The following is a 24,187-nucleotide window of genomic DNA, read 5'->3' on the forward strand; positions in this document are numbered from 1 at the left end:
CACTCGGCCCAATTCTGTTCGCTGTTTTTATCAATGATGTTACATTATGTTTTAAATCTAGCACATGTTTATTATATGCAGATGATATAAAAATTTTTAAGAGTATTTTAACAAATAATGATGTCGCTGAACTTCAGGCTGATCTCGATAGAATGACATATTGGTGCAAGATTAATGAAATGGAAATTAACTTGAAAAAGTGTAAAGTTTTAAGATGTACTAAGAAAGTTCATTATATAGTCTCCAACTATTTTATTTATGAAAATAAAATCCAAGTGTGCGACAGTCATAAAGACTTAGGAATAGTAATAGACTCCTCTCTCATATTTGATGAGCACATTTCAGAAATTTGCAAGAGAGCAAAGAGAATGCTTGGTTATATATTTTTCTCATGGAAAGTTTTTAAAAAGGAAGATACCTTAATATTCCTGTATAAAACAATAGTTCGTCCTATTCTTGAATATGCAAATGAATTATGGTTTCTGACTGCAACCAGTCACCTCCAAAAAGTTGAATCAGTTCAAAAACTTTTTATCAGGTTATTATGCGCAAAGTTTAAAAAAAATTACTATGACCAACATTACTCTGAATGGTTATCACAGTTGAATATGTCTTCCTTAGAAGAAAGAAGAAAAATGAAAAGGTTAAATTTTGTAGAGAAGATATTAAATTTCCAAGTTGACAGTGAATACTTTTTGAATAATATAGCTTATAAAATTCCCAGATATTCACATAGGTATATCTCAATTCTCACATGCCTAAACAAGGCAAGAGGTTTAGTAGCAGATCTTGTTGAAACCTACAATTTGAATTTATGTTGATGTATAAAATTGTAGGATCTACTGTTTTATTTTATAATTATGTATTCAATTTTTTAATTTTGTATAACATAGTGGTTGTTTAATCGTTATCATCACTTCAATAAATATGATCATTATTATTATTAGAACAATACACAGTTAATTGCACAATATTATATGACAATAAACAATTATTAGTATCAGAGATATAATAGATCTCATTGAAAACTGTAACTTGAAGTGTAAATATGCTAACTTGTTATGTTATGTTATTCTGCAGCTTATGTATTTTATTCGTGTAACTTTGTACTTTTGTATTTGACTTAGTGCTGTATTAGGTTTCATACTGTGCTCAACACTTAAAATAAACTATTATTATTATTATTATTATCAATAGACATATTAAAATCATCAACCTATTATTTTTTTATCACTGTTATTATTAGCATCCCTGATGGCGCAGTGGTAGCGTCGTCGCCTTGTACTCAAGGGGTATCAAGGGATCCCGGGTTCGATACCCGTTGGAGGCACATATTGGTTCGGATTCCACTTCAAACTGTAGATGCAGTCCCGTTTAGGCTACCTGTGCATAAAAGTGGACTTAGAATAGAAACTTAATGTTGTTGTTGTTGTTGTTATTATTATTATTATTATTATATGTGAGTGGTTCGGACCCCTCCAGAAATATTGTTCTAGATACGTGCTGGGGGGGATTCGAATTTAAGGGGGTGTAAGGATAAATGTCTAACCAAAATTACCATAAATTGGGCGTGTTAGGGAGATGTGGTTAAGTCACTGCTTCTATTAGGAGACAGTGAATGAAGGAACTCAATGAATCTGTTACAAGACCGCATATACTAAGGATAATATACAAATGGACACAAAAGGACAGATTCAGAAGTAGCAGCTACTGCAAAAGAAAAATCGCACGAAGCAACAAGTATGCTGAAATGAAACGGCCGGCAGATGACTCTGGCTAAAATGCTCATCTTGGTAATTCTCCTGACATTAGTGGTTATTTAGAACCGCAATATGCCATTAATCTGCGTAGTCGACAATGGAGGAAACCAGAAATCGGGAGCGATAAATAATCTCAAGAGGAGAAAAAGAGAGAAGCTCTCACACACGACATCTTAGCCCAAGTGACAGTGAGTCAGTGTTGCCAACTTCAGCTGTTAATTTATTTCTCAACCTCAACGCGTTCAGGGTGAGAAAAGAAAATTCAATGTAGATACACTCAAAGCCCATTCACTTTTACCTTGATTTTAGTATATAACAATAATAATAATAATAATTCCTTTATTTAGTGGGCGAAGTTCAGCCGTAGGCTGCTCTACCCCCTAACCCTTGTCATGAGCTACACAAGAAAATATAAGTACCATAACAATACATGAATACAGATAGAAAGATTGATTAAACTAAAGAGAAATAAAGAAGTTCACATATACCTACAATTATGAATATACTCATTACAGTAATGTTAGTAAAAAATAATATAAATGTGAAAGAACATAAATATTGAAAAAATACAAATGTGTGTATATATAATTTGTGTATATATAATTTGTGTATATATAATTTGAAGATAGTAATTAAATTTCAATTGTTACAGTTATAGAATATAAGTATTTTGTCGTTTGTTGAGTGCAACCTTAATTTTGCTGCTGTTCCTGTAGAAGCATTTCTTTCAATTTCATTTTAAAATTCTTATTGACTTTATGGATTTAACATTGGTTGATATTGCATTCCATGCTTTGGGAACAGAAATAGAAAAAGATGAGATATGTTGTGTCAGATCTATAGTTATTTTGCAACACGTGAATCAGTACGTCGACTCCTTGTAATCAAGCGAGTTCCGGGTTCGTTAGCCGGTAGAGACACGTTGCATAGTGGTTCGGATCGCTCTTTAAACTGTAGGCCCAGTCCCGTGTCTATCAGTGCATGAAGTGGACTTCAAAAGTTTAACTTTCTTTTTAGAACGAATTACAGTAGAGTCCAGTTAACTCGTGATGGAAGGGAGCGAGACTATCTCAAATTACGAAAAACTCGGACTATACGGAATAACCTAGTAAGATAGGAAGAGGCGAGAGATAAAACAGTATATACACCGAAAAAAACTATAGTATGTTAGGAATAGGATATACAGTATTATTGTGAATATTGTACAGTAAAACCTGTCTATCCCGGAACATGATGGTTCCGAGCAAAATTTTCCGTCTTAACAGTTTTCCTTCTTATACAGGGTTGACTTTAACATTTCACACCACGTATAATGTACAGTACTAATGCATGTACGTACATTAATAAAAATGCGATACAGTCGCAATAAGCATAGCAGAGATTACAATTATGTAACTACACAACATGTTAGTATACTTTTTACAGTATTGTAAGAACGTACAGTACGTACTTATGTATCTTTTCGAACCCGGGACCCCTGGCGTCGTAGTGCGATGTGCATAGAGGGAAAAAGAAAGATTGAAAGATGGAATAAGAGAGGTGAAGAAAGATTGAGATAAAAGTGAAGAAAAAAGAAAGAAACGAAGAGAGATAACATGAAAAATAGAAAGATGACGAAAGAACAGAGGAGAAATAGGCAAAGTAAGGTGGAGAAAGAGGGTAAGAGAAGAAAGAAAGGAACGGAATCATAACAGCTATGAGTATTGTAGCGCATTCTTTCATATCGACAATGTTACCGTTAAGCGAGTGGCAACAGAGGCGTGTTCCACTTACAGTATTGCATTGTCTTCTTGCGAGCGAAAAAATAAAGGAAGAAATTTCTTACTGAGAATAAAGCATTGGCCATTTTCAGGTATCAAATCGGTCCGTTCTGGGGACTTTTTTTCTGTATTTACAGGTTTCCTTCTTATAGAGGTTCCGTGATATGCAGTTTTTACTGTACTTATATTTCTCAGTGCAATAGTTATAATTATGTTAGGAAAAGAATATCTAAACAACATTGAAGTCGCTTTAAAGAAATGGTCAAGTGATTTCTGCTTCTGGGCGTTGCGTCGTTTCCGTTTGCAAACGCAATTCCGTGAGAACTTATAAGAAGAAATGTCAGATATGTTGTTTGCCTCGGACTTTACGGAGCACCGATCTCGAATTATCGAAACACTACTGTACATTGATATTTATTGATTCTTTGAAAGTAAATTACTGGGAACAGTAAACAGAGAACAATTCCATCATTTGTTTATCGATTCAATGTGAAAATTATGAAATGTCAGTGGCGACGATTGGGTTCCAAACCTTCCCCCCTCCCGGACTCCACTAATCGCCACGGGACCTACAGTTTAAAGTGGGATCCGAACCACTGTACCATGTGCCTCCACCGGGTATCGAACCCGGAACTCCTTGATTACAAGGCGACTGCGTTACCACTACGCTCTCGGGGAAGCTCCTTAAGATATTTATATCTTGTAGCCAACGCTAACAGATATTTCGGTAAAAAGAACCTAACAAGACAAAGTAGCAGGATTAATAAAAAGGATAATATTTCGAAATTTAAATGACACTTGGTGTAGAGAAAAGTAAGTCCAGTTGGCAACACTGCTGCAAGTCCATTAAGGCGAAGCCCGGAGAAGGAAAATCCCACCAAGAGAGGAGAGAGATGCAAGTCACACACACACACTCACGCACGCACACACTTACTTGGCGTAATCCGCTTTGCAGTAAACGCTGTCGTCCCGTATGAAGCAGGAGGGTTGGCGGTCCAGGGCAAGCTGACACACGGAGCAGCGCAGGCAGTGCGGATGCCAGGAACGCCCGTTTACCTGCAGCAAGTACTTGTCCAGGATGGGCTCCTTGCACGAGAAGCACAGCAGGTTTTCCGTCTGCAAGAAACAAAAGACCAACAGCGTTGATGAAGTGCTCCTGGAAAACTGCTACAAAACTTGATTTCCGGTCCACAATATGTGGAGACCGCATTCTCCACCAGGCACGTGGAAGATGGCACCACTTTTTTTTTTTCTTAACTTCAAATAACCTCCGCAGAACGAACAGAGGCGAAAAAAGTTGCAGTAAGAAATCCAAGCAGAAAACATGCTTACACAATTATCTTCATATTATCATGCTTCTGGCATATCGGTGGAAAGAGAGCTTTAGAAATAAAAGAAGACGTGAAGGACACCCGCCAAGCCAAAAAGAAGAAATCTACATCATGGCCAGAGGCTTCAAATTAATTTTCTGTAAAAGAACAAAATTACACGAAGACTCATTTACGAACCAGATCATAGCGGATTTTACATATAACTGCATTCGACAGGCCTTTTGAACTGATGGGGAGAAAATATATTTTACGAGTCTGTAATGATAGTGTACTTTTCGGTAGTAAAACTTCATCAAAGCTTTCGTTGTATTATATAATACACTTTTCTAGTTCGTGAAGCCGGATTAGGATATCTGAGGAAGTCAAAAGATATAGTAATGTATATAGTGCGAGTATGTGTACACATTACATAAATACACACATGTCACTGACGTAAGCAGGATTTCTTTGGGGGGCGGGTGTGCTTAAAATGAGCTTCAATTATAATTTTTAGCCTTCATTTTGCCTTTGTTCAAAGACAAAAATGGAAATCTGGAGTGGGTTTGTTACTACTTTGGTTTCCCGAGTTCCTTACGGCTTTCATTTGAAAATGTTCATTTTCTCAAAAGTTCGGGGGGGCTCCATCAGACCTATTCAGCGTACGCAAGTGGCACTAACTAGGGCTATAGTTTTACTCTTTTAAACACATGCCTTCCATACGAATGAAAATAATGTCGAAAAATGCAAGATTTAGAATATAATAAAAATTATTATTTTCAGCTGATAAAAAAATGAATTGAATATTATTAATCCTTACATTGATGAAAGTTCTGTGCAATCAAATAAACTTGATATTATACAACAAACGGTATACATAAATGTATGTTTCTTAGGCAGTTGTTATATTCCGGTGTCGAAAACCAGAGGAATATCGGCGATGAGACTCGAGTTTATCACATGCCACCCAACTAAAAGTCGCTTGGAAGGCCTTGACTTTCGACACGAAGTTTGGTTTAGTTTAATTGCAATATTTAGCAACTCTTTCAGGGTTCAATGTGCAAATTCGACCCCTTGACGGAGTGGTTATCACAGCGCGCTATAACGTCAAGGGTCCCGGGTTCGAATCCCGGCCTAGGCCTTTGTGTTCATTGTGTGATTAACCTTATATCAGTATCATCATATCATCACTCGTCCTCATCTTCGTGATTAGTTAAAAGTGGCAGAAAAGGGATGTAAAATGAACCAAATCAATCTGGGGGGTACCCAAATGTCAACCTCACTTGCACGTAGTACAGCCTGGACTGAATTGTTCTGGACTCACTGACAATCGAATCCCGGCCTGAGCGTGGGAGTTCATTATGATGACCCTTCATCAGTTTCATCACTCATCTTCATCTTCACGATCAGCCAAAAGTGGCAGAAAAGTGATTCCTGCATTCCTTGTCCAGTTCCGCGAATGTTCTCTGGCATGTCCCTCTGGCAACGCGCGATCTGTTGTGCCGTTGGTCATTCCAGTGGAACGGCGTTACATCAATCGAACAGCTGCTGGAGGCGTCACTCAATTTGGTTCCAGCCCAAGCCCGAGTTGTTCGATGCTCATTGTCTCTGTGACTGCGCCGAGAGCCAATTAATACGCGTGACAGTGGAATTTGGAGCATTTTTACGGCACCAGAACAGCCACGTTGCCCCTTTGGCGCTACGTTTAGCGGTCGACGAAAGAACTTTCTACCAAATCCATCTGCCTGTCGCTGCCTTCACTCTCCTCTTGTGTTCTCCGTGCCGAATTATATCACCTGGTCCTCCCACGGACCTCCTACCGTTAAGGGAAAGTCCCTCTCACAACCTCTCTTACTGTCTAGGGAAGAAAAAAGACTTCACTTCTGCATTGAACAGTAGGAGTGACTTTGGTAGAGAAGCCGTACTTGGTAGGTTCCTCAGCAGAGGTTTGAAAAAAAGGGGTTCCTTGGCCACGACACGTCAGTTTTTTCAAAATATGAATAGAAAAGCTACTGTAGCTTAATACCTTTTTTCAATGTTTATATTTTCAACGACCTGAAGGCTCCCTTTATAGAGTATAGCGGGGTAAGAGTGCGCACTTTGTTTTTGATTTCCTATATCTAAGCTACCAAAGCAGTCAGAATCTTAAAATGTATACCTAACAAACCTCAAACTTTCTTCTTTCAGTTCTCTAGGCCTCAGATTAAACTTCTGAATATATTTGATTGATTGATTTGCTTTATTTTACTTCGCTTCTTGTGCCACTTTTGGCTAATTTGCGAAGATGGGGATGAGTGATATTGTGATGAAATTGATGAATGGACACTCACAAACATCGAACCCGGGCCCCTTGGCGTCGTGCCGCGATATGCTAACCACTCCACCATGGGGGCCGGCTTCTGAATATATTTGTTTTAATATCTATTTTTGTAACGAATAGAGAAATGTACTTTTACCACCGACTTTTACCCCAACTGTGGTAAAAGTTTGCATACGGTGGGGCAAAAGGTCGCGTGTAGGAAGCAATATAAAAATAATATTAGACTGCAAAATCAGTTTAAAACTTGTACTGAAATTATGTAACAGTAACTAATTTGGAATTAAGTAGACATGTAATGCAAAGAATTTATATGGAATATTACATTCTTAAAATACGAACTGGTTGTCATTCCAAACGCTTGGTCTTTTCTCATTTTCTTCTGAAAAATATTCCTTTTTGGGAGAGGGATGATTTCAACAGGGAAGACTGATTTTGATGCTCTATAGTTGATGAAATAGAAAATGCAAAGAATGAAGAAGAAAGAGGAACGAAAGTAGCAATGAACAATTTGCCTACTTTGTCTTTGCGACTGATTGTACTGCTAATGGCAAACATAACAGTAGGCAACTTACCCAACGCTATTATATATTTTTTAATCTACTTCCTATTTTGTTTTAAGAACCCGAATCCTGTTGATTCGAAGGTTGACATTTCTATTCCAATTCATTGCTACGACACCACCAGAGGTCCAGGATTGGAATCCCGGCCTGGACACTGGTGTTCTTTGTGAGTGTCCCTTTATCAATTTCATCACATTATCGCTTATCTTCATCTTCGCGATTAGCCAAAAGTGGCAGGAAAGCAAATTTAATAAAGGAATCAATCAATCAATATTTTAATTAATTATCACTTCATGGTGGAACACACACGGAATGAAAATAGTAATGAACAATTCGCCATCTCCGACTACCCACCACGATCTTGTGGTGTCGTGTTATTTCCGCCGTGTTAATCCCGCCGAGGCGTCTTATCGGTTCAATACCGCCGTGACATATGTCAGAGTTTATTTCACTCGTTTTCCTGCAAGCCAGAGTGTCAAAACCGTCGCGTGCAAGAATACGTGCAGACATACAAAATAATCCAGATTTTCTTAACAAACGTCACTTTTTCTTTTTACTCATTTCAAATGGGATTAAGCAGGATTACTTGTATCAATTTTATTTCTTCAGCAATACAAAGTTCAATTCGTTTATTTATTTATTTATATTGATATTATTATACACTACATAAAATCGTTTAAAACACATTAAAAATACATTATTAAAGTCTTGCAAACTTTCTACAATATTCTCTTATTCCTGTACTGCCGACCTTCGTAAATAAGGGACGGCTTCCCATGCTTTCTTTCTATAATTCCCATATTCTCAGCAATCTCGTCGTCTCTCGTCCAGACTCAACTTTACTTTCACTTGTCGTTTTTCAGGATCAGAACTAAACTAGTATTTTCTCAAAGTAAGATCCCTCGTTTTTAGTTTCTTCTTGTACTCAATCACCAATCATATTTCTTTTCAATGGAGGATAAACACAGGTACAACGTCACAAACACGCTTTCACGTTTCGGTATTGACGGTATGGCTTGCGGAAAAACAGTCAAGGAAACTTTGACATTTGTCACGGCGGGATTGAACCGATAAGACACCTCGGCGAAAATGACTCGGACTATACCTTGCTGCCACAGACATCAGTCCCTGGAACCGCGACTATTGCTTATCAAATGACACTCTGTATATTTTGTGTAGTTTTGGTGCCTGCCGAGAAACAAAATCGCTCAGGCAATCTCTCAATCTCCACCCAAGGTGCATGTCAATGATGAGGGAGCCCCGTGGCAACAGGAGGCAATTATGCACAAGAGACGGGCCTCGCTTCTCCAATTCAATAAGCAGCGTCGCGGAGGTTACGTTATTAATTAACCCCGGCGATATTTCCACGGGGGAGAATAGATTAGTTAATTAACACTTTGCACCCCAATACGGTGCGGCACCTGGATCCATCTCAGAAGGACAGAGGGACCTCCCGCCGCGCTTCATCCCACGAGATCGATTTTTGATTGAAAGGCGCCCAAGGTACGCTCGTTTGAAATTCCGTCGAAGCGTCGGGCTGATCGGGAAGTTGTTATTTGCGAGCTCCCCCCTCTCAGGGAGCTCTTGGTGGGCTTCTGGAACGTTAGGACCTTGCAACAACCATCAAGAGGAAAGAACGGGTGCCGTCAAGTATCCAAGGACATACCATGTTTATACACGTGGAACGTGTGTCAATCAACTGAGTAGCCACAATTAAAGTAATGCCACTCTGGAGCCCATGCATTGGCACACGAAAACAATGGATTGACGAACTTTCTTTTAAGTACTGAAACAACTCTTCCTGTTGTTCCTAAAGACTTTATATTAACTGAAGTAACGGGAGTATACTTAAAATATGCAATGAACTTCATCACGGAAAAATTGAGCTTGCATTGTCTATTGTTGACAAGAATGTTGGAATAGCAGATACAGTAAAAGTCCGTTAATCTGGACCCCAATAAGCCGGACTTCGCTTAATCCGGACAGGCACAAAAAAAACAAAAAAAAAACAGATTGCAAGGTTTTAAATGTGGCTACAAGTCAACAAGAGAACTTTCCAAAGAAATGGCAGTCAACCACTGATGAAATTCTGTTTCCCGCAGATTTTGTACTGTACGTATAGTGTATTTAGGCCTATGCCCTTTAAATACATCATAATAAACGTGTTTTGTTGCTATCAACGGAGTTTTAATGCACTTTCTACTGTTCTTTTAGGTTATTTCACTTAATTCGGACTTTCGTTAAACCGGTCAACTTATTCCCCCATTACTTCGGATTAACGAGGTTTTACTGTACTTTAACTAAGTAATAAAGACCAGTTTTGGCATGTACTTACTTCGTTCTCTAGCTTTCACCACATTATGTGGCTTCCTCAGGAGATAGGACAAGAATAGTCAAGATTTAAGACATGAGAAGGTAAGTTAAGGATAACAAGATGAAAAGATAAAGCCACATGATGTGGTGAAACCTATTGAACAAAGTAAGTACATGCCAAAACTGGTCTTCATTATTTAGTGAAATGATGACATGTGGTGTAATTTATGCCTTATCTAAACAGATACTTTGTTTTTTGTCAATGTTTAAAATATAGGCTACGTTGAGTACCGACAAAAACCTCGTGATACTCTGTATAAGAACTTTCAACGTGTAGGAAGGAATCCCATACCACATCAACATTAATATCTGAATCTCGTACTGCGGCCATGTGGTCAAGCTACGCCAGAATGCAATGGAAACATACTCAACCCCTTAGAACAAGACCTCGTAATACAATGGACAACGGTATTCAAAAAGTGATAATGAAGGACATATCTTCCTGAAGAAAGTGAATGATATCAATATGATGAAACCTTTAGATATCGGCACTTTTGGCTAGAAACTACTTAGAAATAAGCGGTGTAAGCCAACAAGATGGCGACGACGACGAATACAGATGAACGGAAAACTTTTGGTAGACCTATTTAGCACAAGAGAGGCAAATGTACTAATGGCATTAATATGGAATATATGTTGGAAAATGTTCGAAAATATGGATATTGCTAAAATATGTGCTAGAAAATAATGTACACCGTGTTCATAAATTATTGGCCGATATCGTAAGATTATATTTTCACCAATAATGAACAGAGATGCATGATACTACCACAATTTGAAAGAGGAATATTTGAAGTTTTGCGCAGACCTTAAATGCATTCGATGTGCACCCAACGTGTGGCAGGGCAGATGTCCACGTGGTACTTCCATTCTCACCAAACATTCTTAAGCATTTATTTGTGTGACGTCTCCGATGGCAGCGCCTTCGCAATTTTGACAGTGTCTATGGGTGTTGAGGAACGTAAACATTGGACGAGACGGGACAGGCTTTTAAAAATTCGAGACGAGACGAGATTGACCATGTGTCATAAGACAAACTAATATTTTCGAGACGAGACAGCATTTCCACGAGGCTCCACTAGACGAGACAGGCCAAAATCTCGTCTCGTGGGCAACACTATTGTCTTTGATGTAACCCCACAAGAATAAATCGCACGCTTAGAGGTCTGGTGACCGGGAACACCCCGGTGGTAGTATCATGCATTACTGTTCATTACTGATGAAAACATAGTCTTACAAAATCCCCCAATAATTATTGAACACCCTGTATGTAAAAATAAGGAAAAATTGCATTTTTTTTAGCATACATACCACAATTCGCAAAAATGACATTGATTTTAGCATGATATGAAGATATGTATTTGCATATAAATTCGTTCCCTGGTACTGAAGAACTTGGTTCATTGCAATACCAAATCAAATAAATAGGAATTGAATGTCCTACTCAAAACAATTATTTGTTCCTGTTGCAAACGAGGAAAGCAGTTTCGGGTGAAGAATTGTGAACATTTGACTCCAAGATCATGTGAGAAATTGTCCTCAGCCCTGTGAGCACTGGCATGAGAAACTGTCGAGGGCTCGTGGAAGAAAAGCAAGGGAAAACCGCCAAAAAGCAACATTTGTGGTTATCATTACCATCAGTATACATTTCAAAGCCCATTGACCGTATTCACCCGAGCAGCCGAGGAGGGCCACAAAAAAAGAAGTAAGGGTTGCGAGTATCCCGGGCCATTAACTCCATATCGAGCCTCGCAGGGGTCGAGGAGATCTGTCACTCGCCTGAAAGCAGAGAGGCCCGAGCAGATGGTTATACATCTCCCCAGGGTTGTTGTTGGGAGTACGAAATGGGCGTGGTGTGAGGGCAGATTTGCGTCCCCGAACCTCCCCTCCTGTGGCATCCGGACAGTGTTGCACGCCCAAAATTATAGTTGGGAGACCATCACCTTCCCTCCGTCGACCATTTACCAGAACCATAACAAATCAATGCCCCGACGGAGGCAGGTGCTGGTACGGTGAGGAAGGCCGTATGGAACAGTAGTAAATGCTGAAAAGATAGAGTGTGAAAAAGAACGAAGTCAGTGAATATAAATGGAGGGGAGGGGTGCGCTTTGTCCTTCTCACGAGGGGCTTCATAGTCGGCGGTAAGTGAACCGTGTTTACGGCCTTGTTAGAAATCCCCTTCCAAGTGTCAACGGTTATGTGCTTCCAGTCCTTGCCTCCCCCCTTTTTTCTTTCCGAGAGGCGACAACAAAAAGAGAGTCAAGGGCTCACCCCACCACCACCGCCACCTTTTCTCATTTTACTGTTATGAATTGCTTGTATGTTTGCCCTAAGACACATACATGATATTGATCCCGTGATGCGCCCCAAAAACAGCAAGGGTAGTGGCACCTCCTCCTCTTTTGTGACAGTGATCTTTTTGCGGACACCACCGCAAGGTTTTACCAAGAGATGATATGGTCTCTGAAGGGCGAAGGCCTCGGAACCCATTTCGTTTTTCCGTTCCGAAAGATTTAATGGACTTGGACCTCTCTGGCGTTCCACGATGTCCTTTTCTAGAACTAGTTTCTCTTGGGGAGGGGGGCTGTTGCCCAAAAGGCTCGTGCTCTTTGTGTTCACCTCAGGAATTCAACGACGAAAATCTCTTGAGCTGAAAATCTAATTTGTGTAACGGATGTAGTTTGTTTACAACAACATGCACAGCCTGTCTAGCTTTCAAACATGTTACTCAGCAACAATGTTGGTTCGGACGGGGATGATTCGTTTGTTGAAACAGTTTCTTCTTCCTTCCGATCGTTCATCTCAACAACGAATCATTCCCATTATTGTTGACACCCGACGATGTTGCTGATTAACATGTTTGAAAACTAGAGGCTGTGCATGCTATTGTAAACAGACTAAAGTTCAAATCACCAACCCTGAGATCTTCCGTAAACAAAACCACGTGCATGCAGAAAGCATTGCAAACTGTCACGTACACAAACTGCATTGTTGTTCTTTGAGGTAGAGGATCATAGATGGCAGCATGCAAAAAGAACGACGCTTATATTTGATGATGCTTAAAGCAGTTTAGGAAGTGGGCCAGAGATGGCAGCTCTCAAGAAAACGTACACAATTGTAAAAAGAGAAAAAGAAAAGAGCTGATGTGGTAAAATAATGATTGTAGATATTAATACTAATTATAATGGAAGAAATAAATGAACTTAGCACAATAACAGGATATAAATAAGGTGGAAAGGGTAATTAATATTTAGTAATAACATATGTGATCATTATATAAAAATAATGAAGTCGAATTGTAATTAAGATTCTGGATCTTTTACGATTCTCACGAACTGAGAGTTTCGTGCGGTTTTTGGGTTGTTTTTCACAGGTGTAGCGCCATCTCACGGCAGGCACCTAGTGTTGCCCACGAGACGAGACGAGACTTTGGTCTGTCCCGTCCCGTCTCGTGAAAATGCTGTCTCGTCTCGAAAATATTCGTTTGTCCCGTCTCGAAGGGTTCTGTCTCGTCCCGTCTCGTCTCGTAAAAGTGATCCAGGATATCATGCCAACAAATGTCAAAAGTAGCAGAAACACGAAATATTTTTCCGGAAAGTGGGATAAAGCTCCAAATATTTTACCCATTGCGTGGTGAGAATAAATAAGGTTCGTTAATCATGAGGACATTAATATTAAAAATGAAGTTTGTTGGTTACTGATTGCTAGGTATCTTATGAAATCTACTTTGTGGTCTTTCTCACTTCATACAACTGTCTATCCATCGTACATTGATACCAAGTTTGTTAGAACCTATCCCGTTTCCCGCGCTAGCGATCGCTCGACAGTTTTGGTGCCAATGAGAAACGAGAAGAAAGTCGTCTGCTGGGCAGCGAGGAGCGAATGGAAGCCAGAAGAGAGGAGCCTACGTAGACGTTGTTGCCACGTTGCGTATTTTAATTTGCTACCTGGCTTTGGCTTTCCCCAGCACGGAGTTCAGACGGTCTTCAGCAGCAACACCGCATGGTTTATGCTAGAAAAGCCAGCGATCAGCTACCGCGGGAAGCCGGACAGGTTGTAACAAACACGGTATAAGTGTGTGCTCTTTTTCTTTCGTTGCTGCTATACCTTTTGGAAGTCTTGAAATGTTTTCCAATAGACCTTCTTTCTTTCTGAATGTCGAACTTCCGTGCACTATGAAAATGTACATTTTTTCTTTAAATTCTAAGCTTGGCGCTCGGGAGCAACAAAAAAGTTTTTAAATGTGTAGTACGAACACAAAAGACTATTTAAAATTTCAATATTTAGTATATTACAAATAGAAAGCATTTATTGTTCTTAATATTGTTAAACATCTTCTATGACATAAGTTTCAAAGAGTGTTTGTGCTGTTTCTTATGCTCAGCTTATGACGCACATACTTCTTTGTTTTCCCTTTAGCCTCTAAGTCCGGTACCACCACCGCTTGATCTAATTTATCCTTCAGCAGGCACGCATCTAGAAATATATGTCGGGGGAGGGTGTCTGAGACAAGTGTTTAAGAAAAAATGATAATAATAACATTAACGACAACAATTAAGCAAATGTTTAAATTAATGCATTAATATAATTCATAGGTCTATTCACTTGAATATGTAAATTAATCAATTCTATTATTGTTATTGCATGACATGTTACAAAGATGGTAGAAAAATAGTAATATAACAGCACGAATATTAGCTAATATCAAGCTTACGTGTAGTTAAGATCGTCAAAATCTGCTTAAAAACAGCTGTCCTGGCAAGAAAATTAATGTCAAAAAAGGTGACGAATTGAATATTTGCTGAATAACAAAAAAAGATGTTACATCCAGTTGACGAAAAATAAAGTTCCTGATTAATATTTTATGCTCATTATTATAAGTAGTAGTGTACATAAAACTTCATTGATACTGTCATTCAAAGCAGTATGATCCCAATAGAATCCTTGTTTTCTAGTACGTTCGGCAGGAATATGTAACCCTCGATTATGCTAAACGAATATATTTTTTGTTTAGCTAGAGCAAGGCCCCAGGAGGATGCAAGAAGCCTTTCCTGCAAAAGTGTATGTTTTACGAAGCGAAGAAACGTGACAAAACCACCACGTATGGAAGGCAAACCTGCATTAATTTTATATCGCACGTTTACAGAGCCGTGCCTCCCGAAGTTATAAAAATCCCAACTTCAATGATTCTTTTAGACATGCTATAGTTGAAAAAAATATGTTTAGATGCACCCAAAGTGCATCATTATCAGATTATGCATATAACGTGTTATTGGAATCAACATATTTGTGTAAATTGGGTGCCTCCCCGATGGCGTAGTAATAACGTCGAGGTCTTGTAATGAAGGGTCCTCGCGTCGATACTCAATGGAGGCACAAAGTGGATCGGATCGCACTTTAAACTGTAGGTCGGTTCGCGATTTAGCCTATTTGCGAATCAAGTGGACTTAAAAAAAAGAAAAAAAACAACAATATCAACCTTAAGAATATTAGAATAAACTAATTCACCCGCAGGTAAGTCAAATTTCACATATCCTTCTTCATCCTCGTTCATAGACTCCCTGCAAAACTCTTGTGTTGCATCCCACCAGGTGCGAAAAATGTGAAGTTATTATTTTCCCGTACTGCGTTATTTCTTTTCATAAGAGTAAGGCTAAATTCTCGTTTTATCTGAACTTTTAAAAAATGTGCAAAATACGTCTCTATCTTTAAACAACCACCCTTTCCCATGTATGTGTAAAATAATCCCACTCTGTCTCAGAAAACCTCTTCCTACGATCAAGTGAAGGAAACAACTCTCAAGTCTCAACAATTATAAATTTTTGCTTAAATTTCCTATCATTTATACAAACAGTAGCACATATCACGTCCTTTGGTGCAACACTGTCAACAGCTAATGTTACTTTCCTCGTCCTAATAAATTTACTTCCAACCAGTGACGGCGCCAGGAATATTTGACTGGGGGGGAGAGGAAGCCTGGCAACAAAATATTGTAAGGGGGCAGTCACATTATTGTCATTGAGTTGCTGTTTAAAGACCACTTGATGCACAGTAAGGCTAATCGGGACTGGACCTACAGTTTAAAGTGGGATCCGAACCACTTGTGCCTCCGCTGGGTATCGAACCCGGGACCCCTTGATTACAAGGCAATGAGGCTACCACTGCGCCATTGGGGAGGCCCTGGCAGTCACATTAAAACGCCCGAAAACACTACACATATATATACTTATATAATAAAAATTATAATAATAATAATTATTATTATAATTATTATTATATTCATGTATGGTGTTTTGTGTGTGTCTTTTATTTAGAGTGGACGTTTACTGCCTAAATTTACTTCTTGATTACGAGTTTATCTCCACATGATTCGTTTTAATGAAGACATTAATTCTTTTTTATTGGTAAGTTGCGTTGTCTCTAGTGGCCTATTTCAGTATTGAAAGACATTCATAATTTTATAATTCATCGTCTTTCTTGAGATGAAACTACTGATATAAATATTTAAGTTATAAGATAATAATATAAATGATGAAAATAATGCTTCTAAGAGTTTAATTTTCTTGCAAAATAAACGTGACGTTGGAAGAAATGAATCTTCTTAAGTATTAGAAACAATGTGAGGCACTTAGTGAAGTGCAATTCTCCTGTAGGAGAATTCTGCTCTATGTGCTTTGGAGAACTCATTGCGCACCTTTGGTACGTCCAGGACTTGACATTTCTTCTCAATGGCAAGAACAGCCAAATGAGGTAGTTTGCATCCAGCATCCTGTTTCGAGCAAGCCTTTTCAAAGATTTTAAGGACAACCATCTTAGTAACGCTGAAGAGTTTTGGGCAAAATTTGTGTTTCACCTTTCAGGGAAATGTTATCACAGGATAAAAAGTCAGACAAAGGTTATAGTTATCTCATAATTCAAGGAATATTCTGACCCTGGCAATACTTACTCTTACTCTACCACTCCAACGTATGTCTGTGCTACCCAATTACAGGCACCTATGGAGTTCGTGGGAAGAAGTTCTTCGATTTTGATATGTACGAGAAAGAGCGAACCTGCATCTAATGATTGAAGAGTGGCAAATCCTAATAAGCGTTCTTTTACCTGCCCGCGATATGTTTTGAATCGAATTTTAAGTGTAATTTGCATTTTAAGGTTCACGTTCAATACATTTCCAAATAATATCCCATCGATCGGCTGCGATCGAATCTTGGACGAAACAAATTAATATTTGTTAATCAAGTTGGTATTATAAACAGGAAAGTGATATCATGCAGAATACACCGCTTTGAAAAGGTGAAAATCGTCATACTCTTATAAATGAATTATCTTATTATTCGATATTTAATTAACTTCAGTTGGGGGCCCCGGGTGGGGGGGCGAAGTGTCTGACATGGGGCGTCCTCCTGCCCCTCTGGCGTCGTCACTGCTTCCAACCCTCTAATAACTTTGCTGCTGATAGCCTCACCTTCGAAATGGAAGCTTGTGTGTCGGCGAATAATACAAATAACTTGTGTTCACTGTCCCTCTTTCATTCAAAGTCTGCCGTTTTCCTTTTCAGCTTTTCCTGCAAAACTTCCTGTCAGCAAGCAAACCAAATTACAGAATTTTTATTGCCCCTCCCTTGCATCAACTTTCATTCCTACTTTAGGCCTGGATTTATGGCACGTACCCGCTACTGCAGGTCAACCTCGCCCTATGTTTGGTGTTTGCCCCCTGAAGCAACGGTGTCCATTGTTCAAAGCGAAACCTTTGTCATTGGGGAACGGCGAAAAATAGTCTCGGAATACACCCTGGTCGTAAACAAGCTCCCGCCACCCTGACATTGCTGTCAGCTTTCCTCTGAAGTTCGATAAAACTACTTCGTGAAATGTGTTTAATAACGAGTGAAAATGTAGACAGTAGATACTACATGTATTTTGCTCATAAACTTGAACTTTACAGACTAAAAAGAACAGCTACAACGTTCCATCATCTGATTTAAAGAAAGGCTAATCGGGACTGGACCCACAGTTTAAAGTGGGGTTCAAATCACAATGGGCCTTCAGCGTGTATCGAACCCGGGACACCTTGATTACAAGGCGACGATGCTACCACTGTACCATCGGGGAGTCCCCTCATAGAACAAAGTTTCCTTCTACGACGATTATACAGAACTTAGTGCATTTCCTTCATTTGAAATCTATTCTATATCAGCCTCAGTATTTCGTTATTACAATCCAAGGAATAGTATTCTCCTTAAATAAGAAATAAATAAATAAAAATAAAACATTGAAAATAATCTTCAAACGGACGTAAAAAAATCGAATCCAACCACCTGCAGAATGCCTGAGGGAAACAACAAGAATTTTCTCAACAAAGACATATCCGAAATTTCCATAACATTCTAATAATTTCGCAACCCGTGCAAATAATCATGTGGTAAAATCTTGTCGTGGTTCCCTGTAAACACTAAAATCACCAAATTACTTCTTTCCATATTTCCCGTATTTTCTCCTCCTCTTTAGCTCTCAGCTGTTAGGAGTGGAATAATGCAAGATTATTTGTCCCTAATTATCTCCTTCTCTTAGTCTTGCTTATATCTTGGACTCCTTAATAACTTTCCCAACAACTCCTTATCAATTTGTACTGCCATGTTTCCTACAATGCTTTTCCTGCTTCCTAATAACAATCACTTCTGTACACCCTTTGATGTAAAAATTAAATAATAAAAATAAACCATATCCGTCGGTCCGTTTATCTTTCCAACCTATAGAGCTGAGACTATTTTTACAAGATAAACCTCGGACGCAGACATTCCACGATCTTTTGGTCCCTCCTTCCACCTTCTCTACCTGCCCTTTTACTTGATGTTATTCAGAATTGTATTAGTATCTGGATCTTAACTTCTTACAAATATAAAACCTTAAAAGGGGTGGTTACAGATGTGATTGTGTAAGTGATTTGTTGCAAAGATAATTTTGTGTTCTAAGTTAGAAGTTGAGACTTTATAGTTTACTGTTTGAATATTAGTGTCGTTCTAAATATATGTGCGACAATGTGAACATTAATTCATGAAAAAATCTAAAGGCCGTAAAGCCAAATTTGCTGGTACAAAACCAGCTGAATCCAACATGGACACGGACATTAGTGCCATGGAACTTTCCAGCAACGTGGAAATCATAACTTCTCTAGAAGAAGTTAATAAGTTGAATTCTCAGTGTAATAATATAGATTACACCCAGCAAATTAGTAAATCAAGTTCCAAAAAAGTTTATGAGCAACAGGTATTGAAGTACAGAAGTAATCATTTAGGTCCGTATGAAATATTTGTGAAATCTAAAAATCAGGATGCCTCAGGTGGAAATGGCAAAGGAAACATTGGTCAACTTCACATTTTAAAATTAGGTCAAATAGTTAGCAAAGAAAATATTAGAGGTTTGAAAGAGATAGATAGCCTTGGGAAAAATCTAGCTAGACTTACATTTACGACATCTAATTATGCAAATGATTTCCTTTCGAATCCATTACTGTTACAGAATAATTGGGAAGGTTTTGTTCCATCACACCGAGTACGAAGAATGGGAATTATGAAAGATGTACATCAGTCAATAAGTGAAGATGAAATTTTGCAAAATATAAATTCATCAACAGCCAAAGTAATAAAGGTAAAACGCATTGTGAAGTATAAGTACGAGGATGGTACTCGAGTTGCTGTTCCAACTCGAACGATAATTGTAACATTCGACTCGCAATCGTTACCACAATATGTCACACTGTTTTACAAAAAGTTTGATATTGATAGGTACATTCCCTTGATTAAACAGTGCACTAATTGTTTTTATTATGGGCACTTTAGGGCTAATTGCAAAAGTAAATTAAAATGCAAACGCTGTGGTGAGAATCACGAATCGTCCTCTTGCACAAATAAGATCAAGTGTTTCCATTGTAATCAGGAGCACACTACAATTGACAAAAACTGTCCTGAAAAACAACGCCAAAAGGAAATAATCAAAATTATGACAGTTCAGAATGTTACGTTTAACGAAGCTATGAAGAAAGTCCCAAAAATTAACTATATGTATGGATATGAACAGATATCTACTGGCCATGTTCAGGAAATAGAAAAGACAGTAATGCCATTTACATATGCTTCGATATCTAACAATTCGAGTAGCACCTCATATCATAATAATATAATACAAGATCAATACAGTGTATCTAATAAAAGGCCATTGTACAGTTCAAAGAAAGCTGGAAAATATTTGGAAGAGACTGAGTCTTCTCAAGGAAAACGCCAAAAATCTTCTCAAACATTGAAACCATTTGGACAAAATGAATATAAAAAGAGAATGACAAACCCTGATTATTCTTTGTCAGGATCTCGAAAAGACAATGCTCCGGATTTGTCGACAACGTGCCAACAAAATAAACTATTTGTTCTTGCAGAGGCGGCTCAAGCTATCCAGCCAAATCGGGCACAAGAACAAAATTCTACAAAATTCCTAAATAATTTTTCATTATTTATAGAACAATTATGTAGCCTAGCAATGACTTCGACATTGAATGTTAACCAGGACTGGACTTGCATTGCTACAAGTATTTTGCAATACTTATTTCAACAACCAGCATGCCAGACAAAGTCTTGAAAATATTACAATGGAATATACGAAGTTTAATTCCTAATAGACATAATTTACAACATATTTTATCTTATTTTTCTGCAGATGTCCTTCTTATACAAGAAACGTGGTTGAAAACTGACTCAACATTGAAGTTTAAAGGTTACAATTGGATAAGAGATGATCGTTTAGATGGATACGGTGGTTCAGCTATAGGTGTTAAAAGAAATATACAGTATGACATTATTTTGTTTAAAAATATAAACAGTCAAATTCAGATTACAGGTGTTCGGATTGCTGATACGTCTTATGTATCAATTTACTGCCCTCCCACAGTGCACCTTCCTGTTACAGTGTGGCAGAATATCATTGGGCAGCTTCCACCAAACACTTCATTTGTGCTGGCAGGGGACATTAATGCACACCACCCTATGTGGGGCTGTTCTCTAACTGATCGATCAGGTAAAGATTTGTATAATTACTTGCAAGATTCCTCAGCTGTATTACTCAACGACGGAACACCTACAATAATCTCAAGACCTAATGAACAGCCGAGTGCTCCAGACATAACTATTACCTCAAATGATATAGCTTCAAAAATCCATTGGAGTGTATTAGAGAAGTGTTACAACAGTAATCACATGCCAATTATGATAACCTTTCAACATAATAAAAATATAACGTGGTTTACTATGCACTCTGAACAAAAGAATAGTCAATATATTACAAGAAGGGTTGAATGGCAGAAATTCTCCGGAAATGTAAACAATGCAATAAAGAATAAATTGTTGAAACAAGAAGTATCTTATGACACATTGGTGTCTCTCATTCGACAAGAACAAATAAATGCAACAGTATCTAATCTTGGATCTAGAAGAAAAGTGACTCCGTGGTGGACAACGAATTGCCAGAAATGGGTAAACGAACGACAAAAAGCATACATAAATTATAAGGAGAATCCTACCATCAATCATTTTATTAGATATAAAGAAATTGCAGCAAGAACTCAGAGGTTCCTAAAGAAATCAAAATCATACTTTTGGAAGTCATTTTGTTCTACATTAACTAAAGATTCTTCTATTTCAATGACTTGGAAAATAATAAGAAGTATGTCCAATAATAATACTTGTCATTATTTTGGAGGAGATATCAATTCAGCCTGGATAAAAGAATTTCACCGCAAGTTGACACCAGATACGGTTGAAACTAATCTTTGTCAATTGTTAAACTCTATGAAATATCCAGAAACATCCACGTTAGAATCGCTATTCACTATGGATGAATTAGAATATGTTGTTCATAAACGAAAGAAAACGTCTCCGGGTTTAGATGGTATTACATACGAATGTATTCAACACTGGCCTTTGAATGGATATGAAATTTTACTAAATACATACAATTCAATATGGAATAGTGGAGAAATTCCATCACAGTGGAAAGAAGTGGTGATAATACCCATATTAAAACCAGGTAAACAATCAGGAATACATACGAACTATAGACCTATTGCAATGTCATCATGCCTTGCTAAATTATATGAACATTTAATACTGAACAGACTCACATGGTGGGTCGAATATAATCAGAAATTACCGAAACATCAGATGGGATTTAGGAAAGGAACTGGAACAGTAGATGTATTAGCGACACTCATTTTAGATATATGGCTATCTTTCATACGGCGGGAATTTTGTATCGTAGTTTTTCTCGATCTAAGTAGCGCCTATGATTCTGTCCTTCCAAATATACTGTTACAAAAATTGGAGAAAATGAACGTTCCACGTAATTTTATAAAAAGTATTCTTGGACTATTATTGGCACGTAAGTTGTACATTCGATATGGAGGACAGTTATCCACCGCACGTTATACACATAAAGGTCTACCACAAGGCGCAGTGCTGAGTCCCATGCTATTTAATATGTACACGGCAGATTTAGGCTCAAAAATTATTCAACACACTCGTCTATTACAATATGCAGATGATATTGTTATATACACTAGTAGTAAAAATATTCAAGAAGGGGCTCAAAAAATTCAAAAATCTCTGGATGAATTATCATCATGGTGTGATATCAATGGAATTGAAGTAAATCCAGATAAGTCTTCGGTGGTAGTTTTTAATAAGAAGAGATCTCATTCATGCATATCAATAAATATAAACGGAAAAACTATCAGTCAACAAAGAAGTCATAAATTTTTGGGACTTATATTAGATGAAAAACTTAAATGGAAGTCACAAGTAGAACTGGCACAATGTAAGGGATCTCAAGTGTTTAACATAATAAAAATGTTGACAGTTAAGAAAAAGTGGGGTGCTGATCCTAAATTATTACATCAGATCCATAAACAGATGCTAAACTCAAGACTAGAGTATGGTTCCTTTATGTACAATGATAATCTAAGTTGGGCTTTTAACACGCTATCCTCTATCCAATATAGCAGTTTATCCAGGATTTATGGCCTTTGGAAAGGAACTCCAAAACAAGCAACTTTCGTAGAAGTGGGAGATCCACCATACAAATTTAGAGTTAAATATCTTGCGAGCAAATTTTTACTTAAGAAAATTGCCAACACGACATCTCCGATCATACCAAAACTTCAATTATTAGACTCTTTGATGCTCAACAGACGTACAGCAAAATATAAATCCAGATTACCTATACTATATTATGCTTATAAGGACATTAATAAATTTCAAGCTAATATTATTCGTTTACCTAATGCACCATGCTTCATGACAGACTACTTCAATATGATATCTCCCATGAGAATTCATTTTCCTGCCTACCCAAGTAGAGTTTTCAGAAAGACAATCCCTACAATTTCAAATAATATATATCAAGACTACATACATTCAAAATTACAATGTGAATATCACATATATACAGATGCTTCAAAATCAAGGTCTGGAAAAACAGGAGCAGCATTTTACTGTGATAATTCTGCAGAATTCAAAATTTTTCCTTTGCCATCGTATCTGTCCATTTACACTGCAGAAGCTTTTGCAATACGACAGGCATTGCTTTATGTACAAAAGAAGAAGTTAAATTCAGTTCTAATTGCAACCGATTCAGCCTCTGTGCTAAATTCTTTACAGTTTGCATCATGGTCATGTAATACGGAATGGTACATTGTTAACATAAGAATACTCACACTGAAATTAACGAGATTGGGATATGATATCAACTTTATTTGGACACCTGGACATTCTTTAATAGAAGGGAACAATATAGCAGATACTTTGGCAAAATATGCAGCGAATCAAACAATCCAACGGCCGCTCTCAATAAAGTTTCCGTCCGTAGTTTTGGAATCACACACTAGAAAAATATTATTTACTGACTGGCAAAGCTTGTGGACAAATACTGGCACTCAATGCGGTAAGGCCTACTATTCTATACAAGAAAGAATTCCAAAGGAATGTTGGTTTAAACAGATTCAGCTCTCCCGGAGTTCCCTCACAACTATAATGCGCTGCAGGTTAAATCACACTATCGCCGCAGCTCAC

At 37.9% G+C, this 24,187-nt stretch overlaps 1 protein-coding gene across 2 annotated transcripts in view; it reads right to left on the reverse strand.

Annotated features, from left to right (window-relative positions):
• The window catches only part of LOC145998859 (LIM/homeobox protein Awh-like), a 115,374-nt gene that overhangs the window by 48,031 nt on the left and 43,156 nt on the right, over positions 1-24,187 (reverse strand). For both annotated transcript variants that reach the window (XM_083135536.1, XM_083135537.1), the window contains exon 2: positions 4,455-4,636. In XM_083135536.1, the coding sequence (XP_082991662.1) occupies positions 4,455-4,636 (182 nt within the window). The remainder of the gene's footprint in view (positions 1-4,454; positions 4,637-24,187) is intronic.

Source organism: Lepisma saccharinum, chromosome 14 (genome assembly GCF_977018435.1).
Source record: "Lepisma saccharinum chromosome 14, izLepSacc3.1, whole genome shotgun sequence".
In the NCBI taxonomy this organism is placed as follows: Eukaryota; Metazoa; Arthropoda; class Insecta; order Zygentoma; family Lepismatidae; genus Lepisma; species Lepisma saccharinum.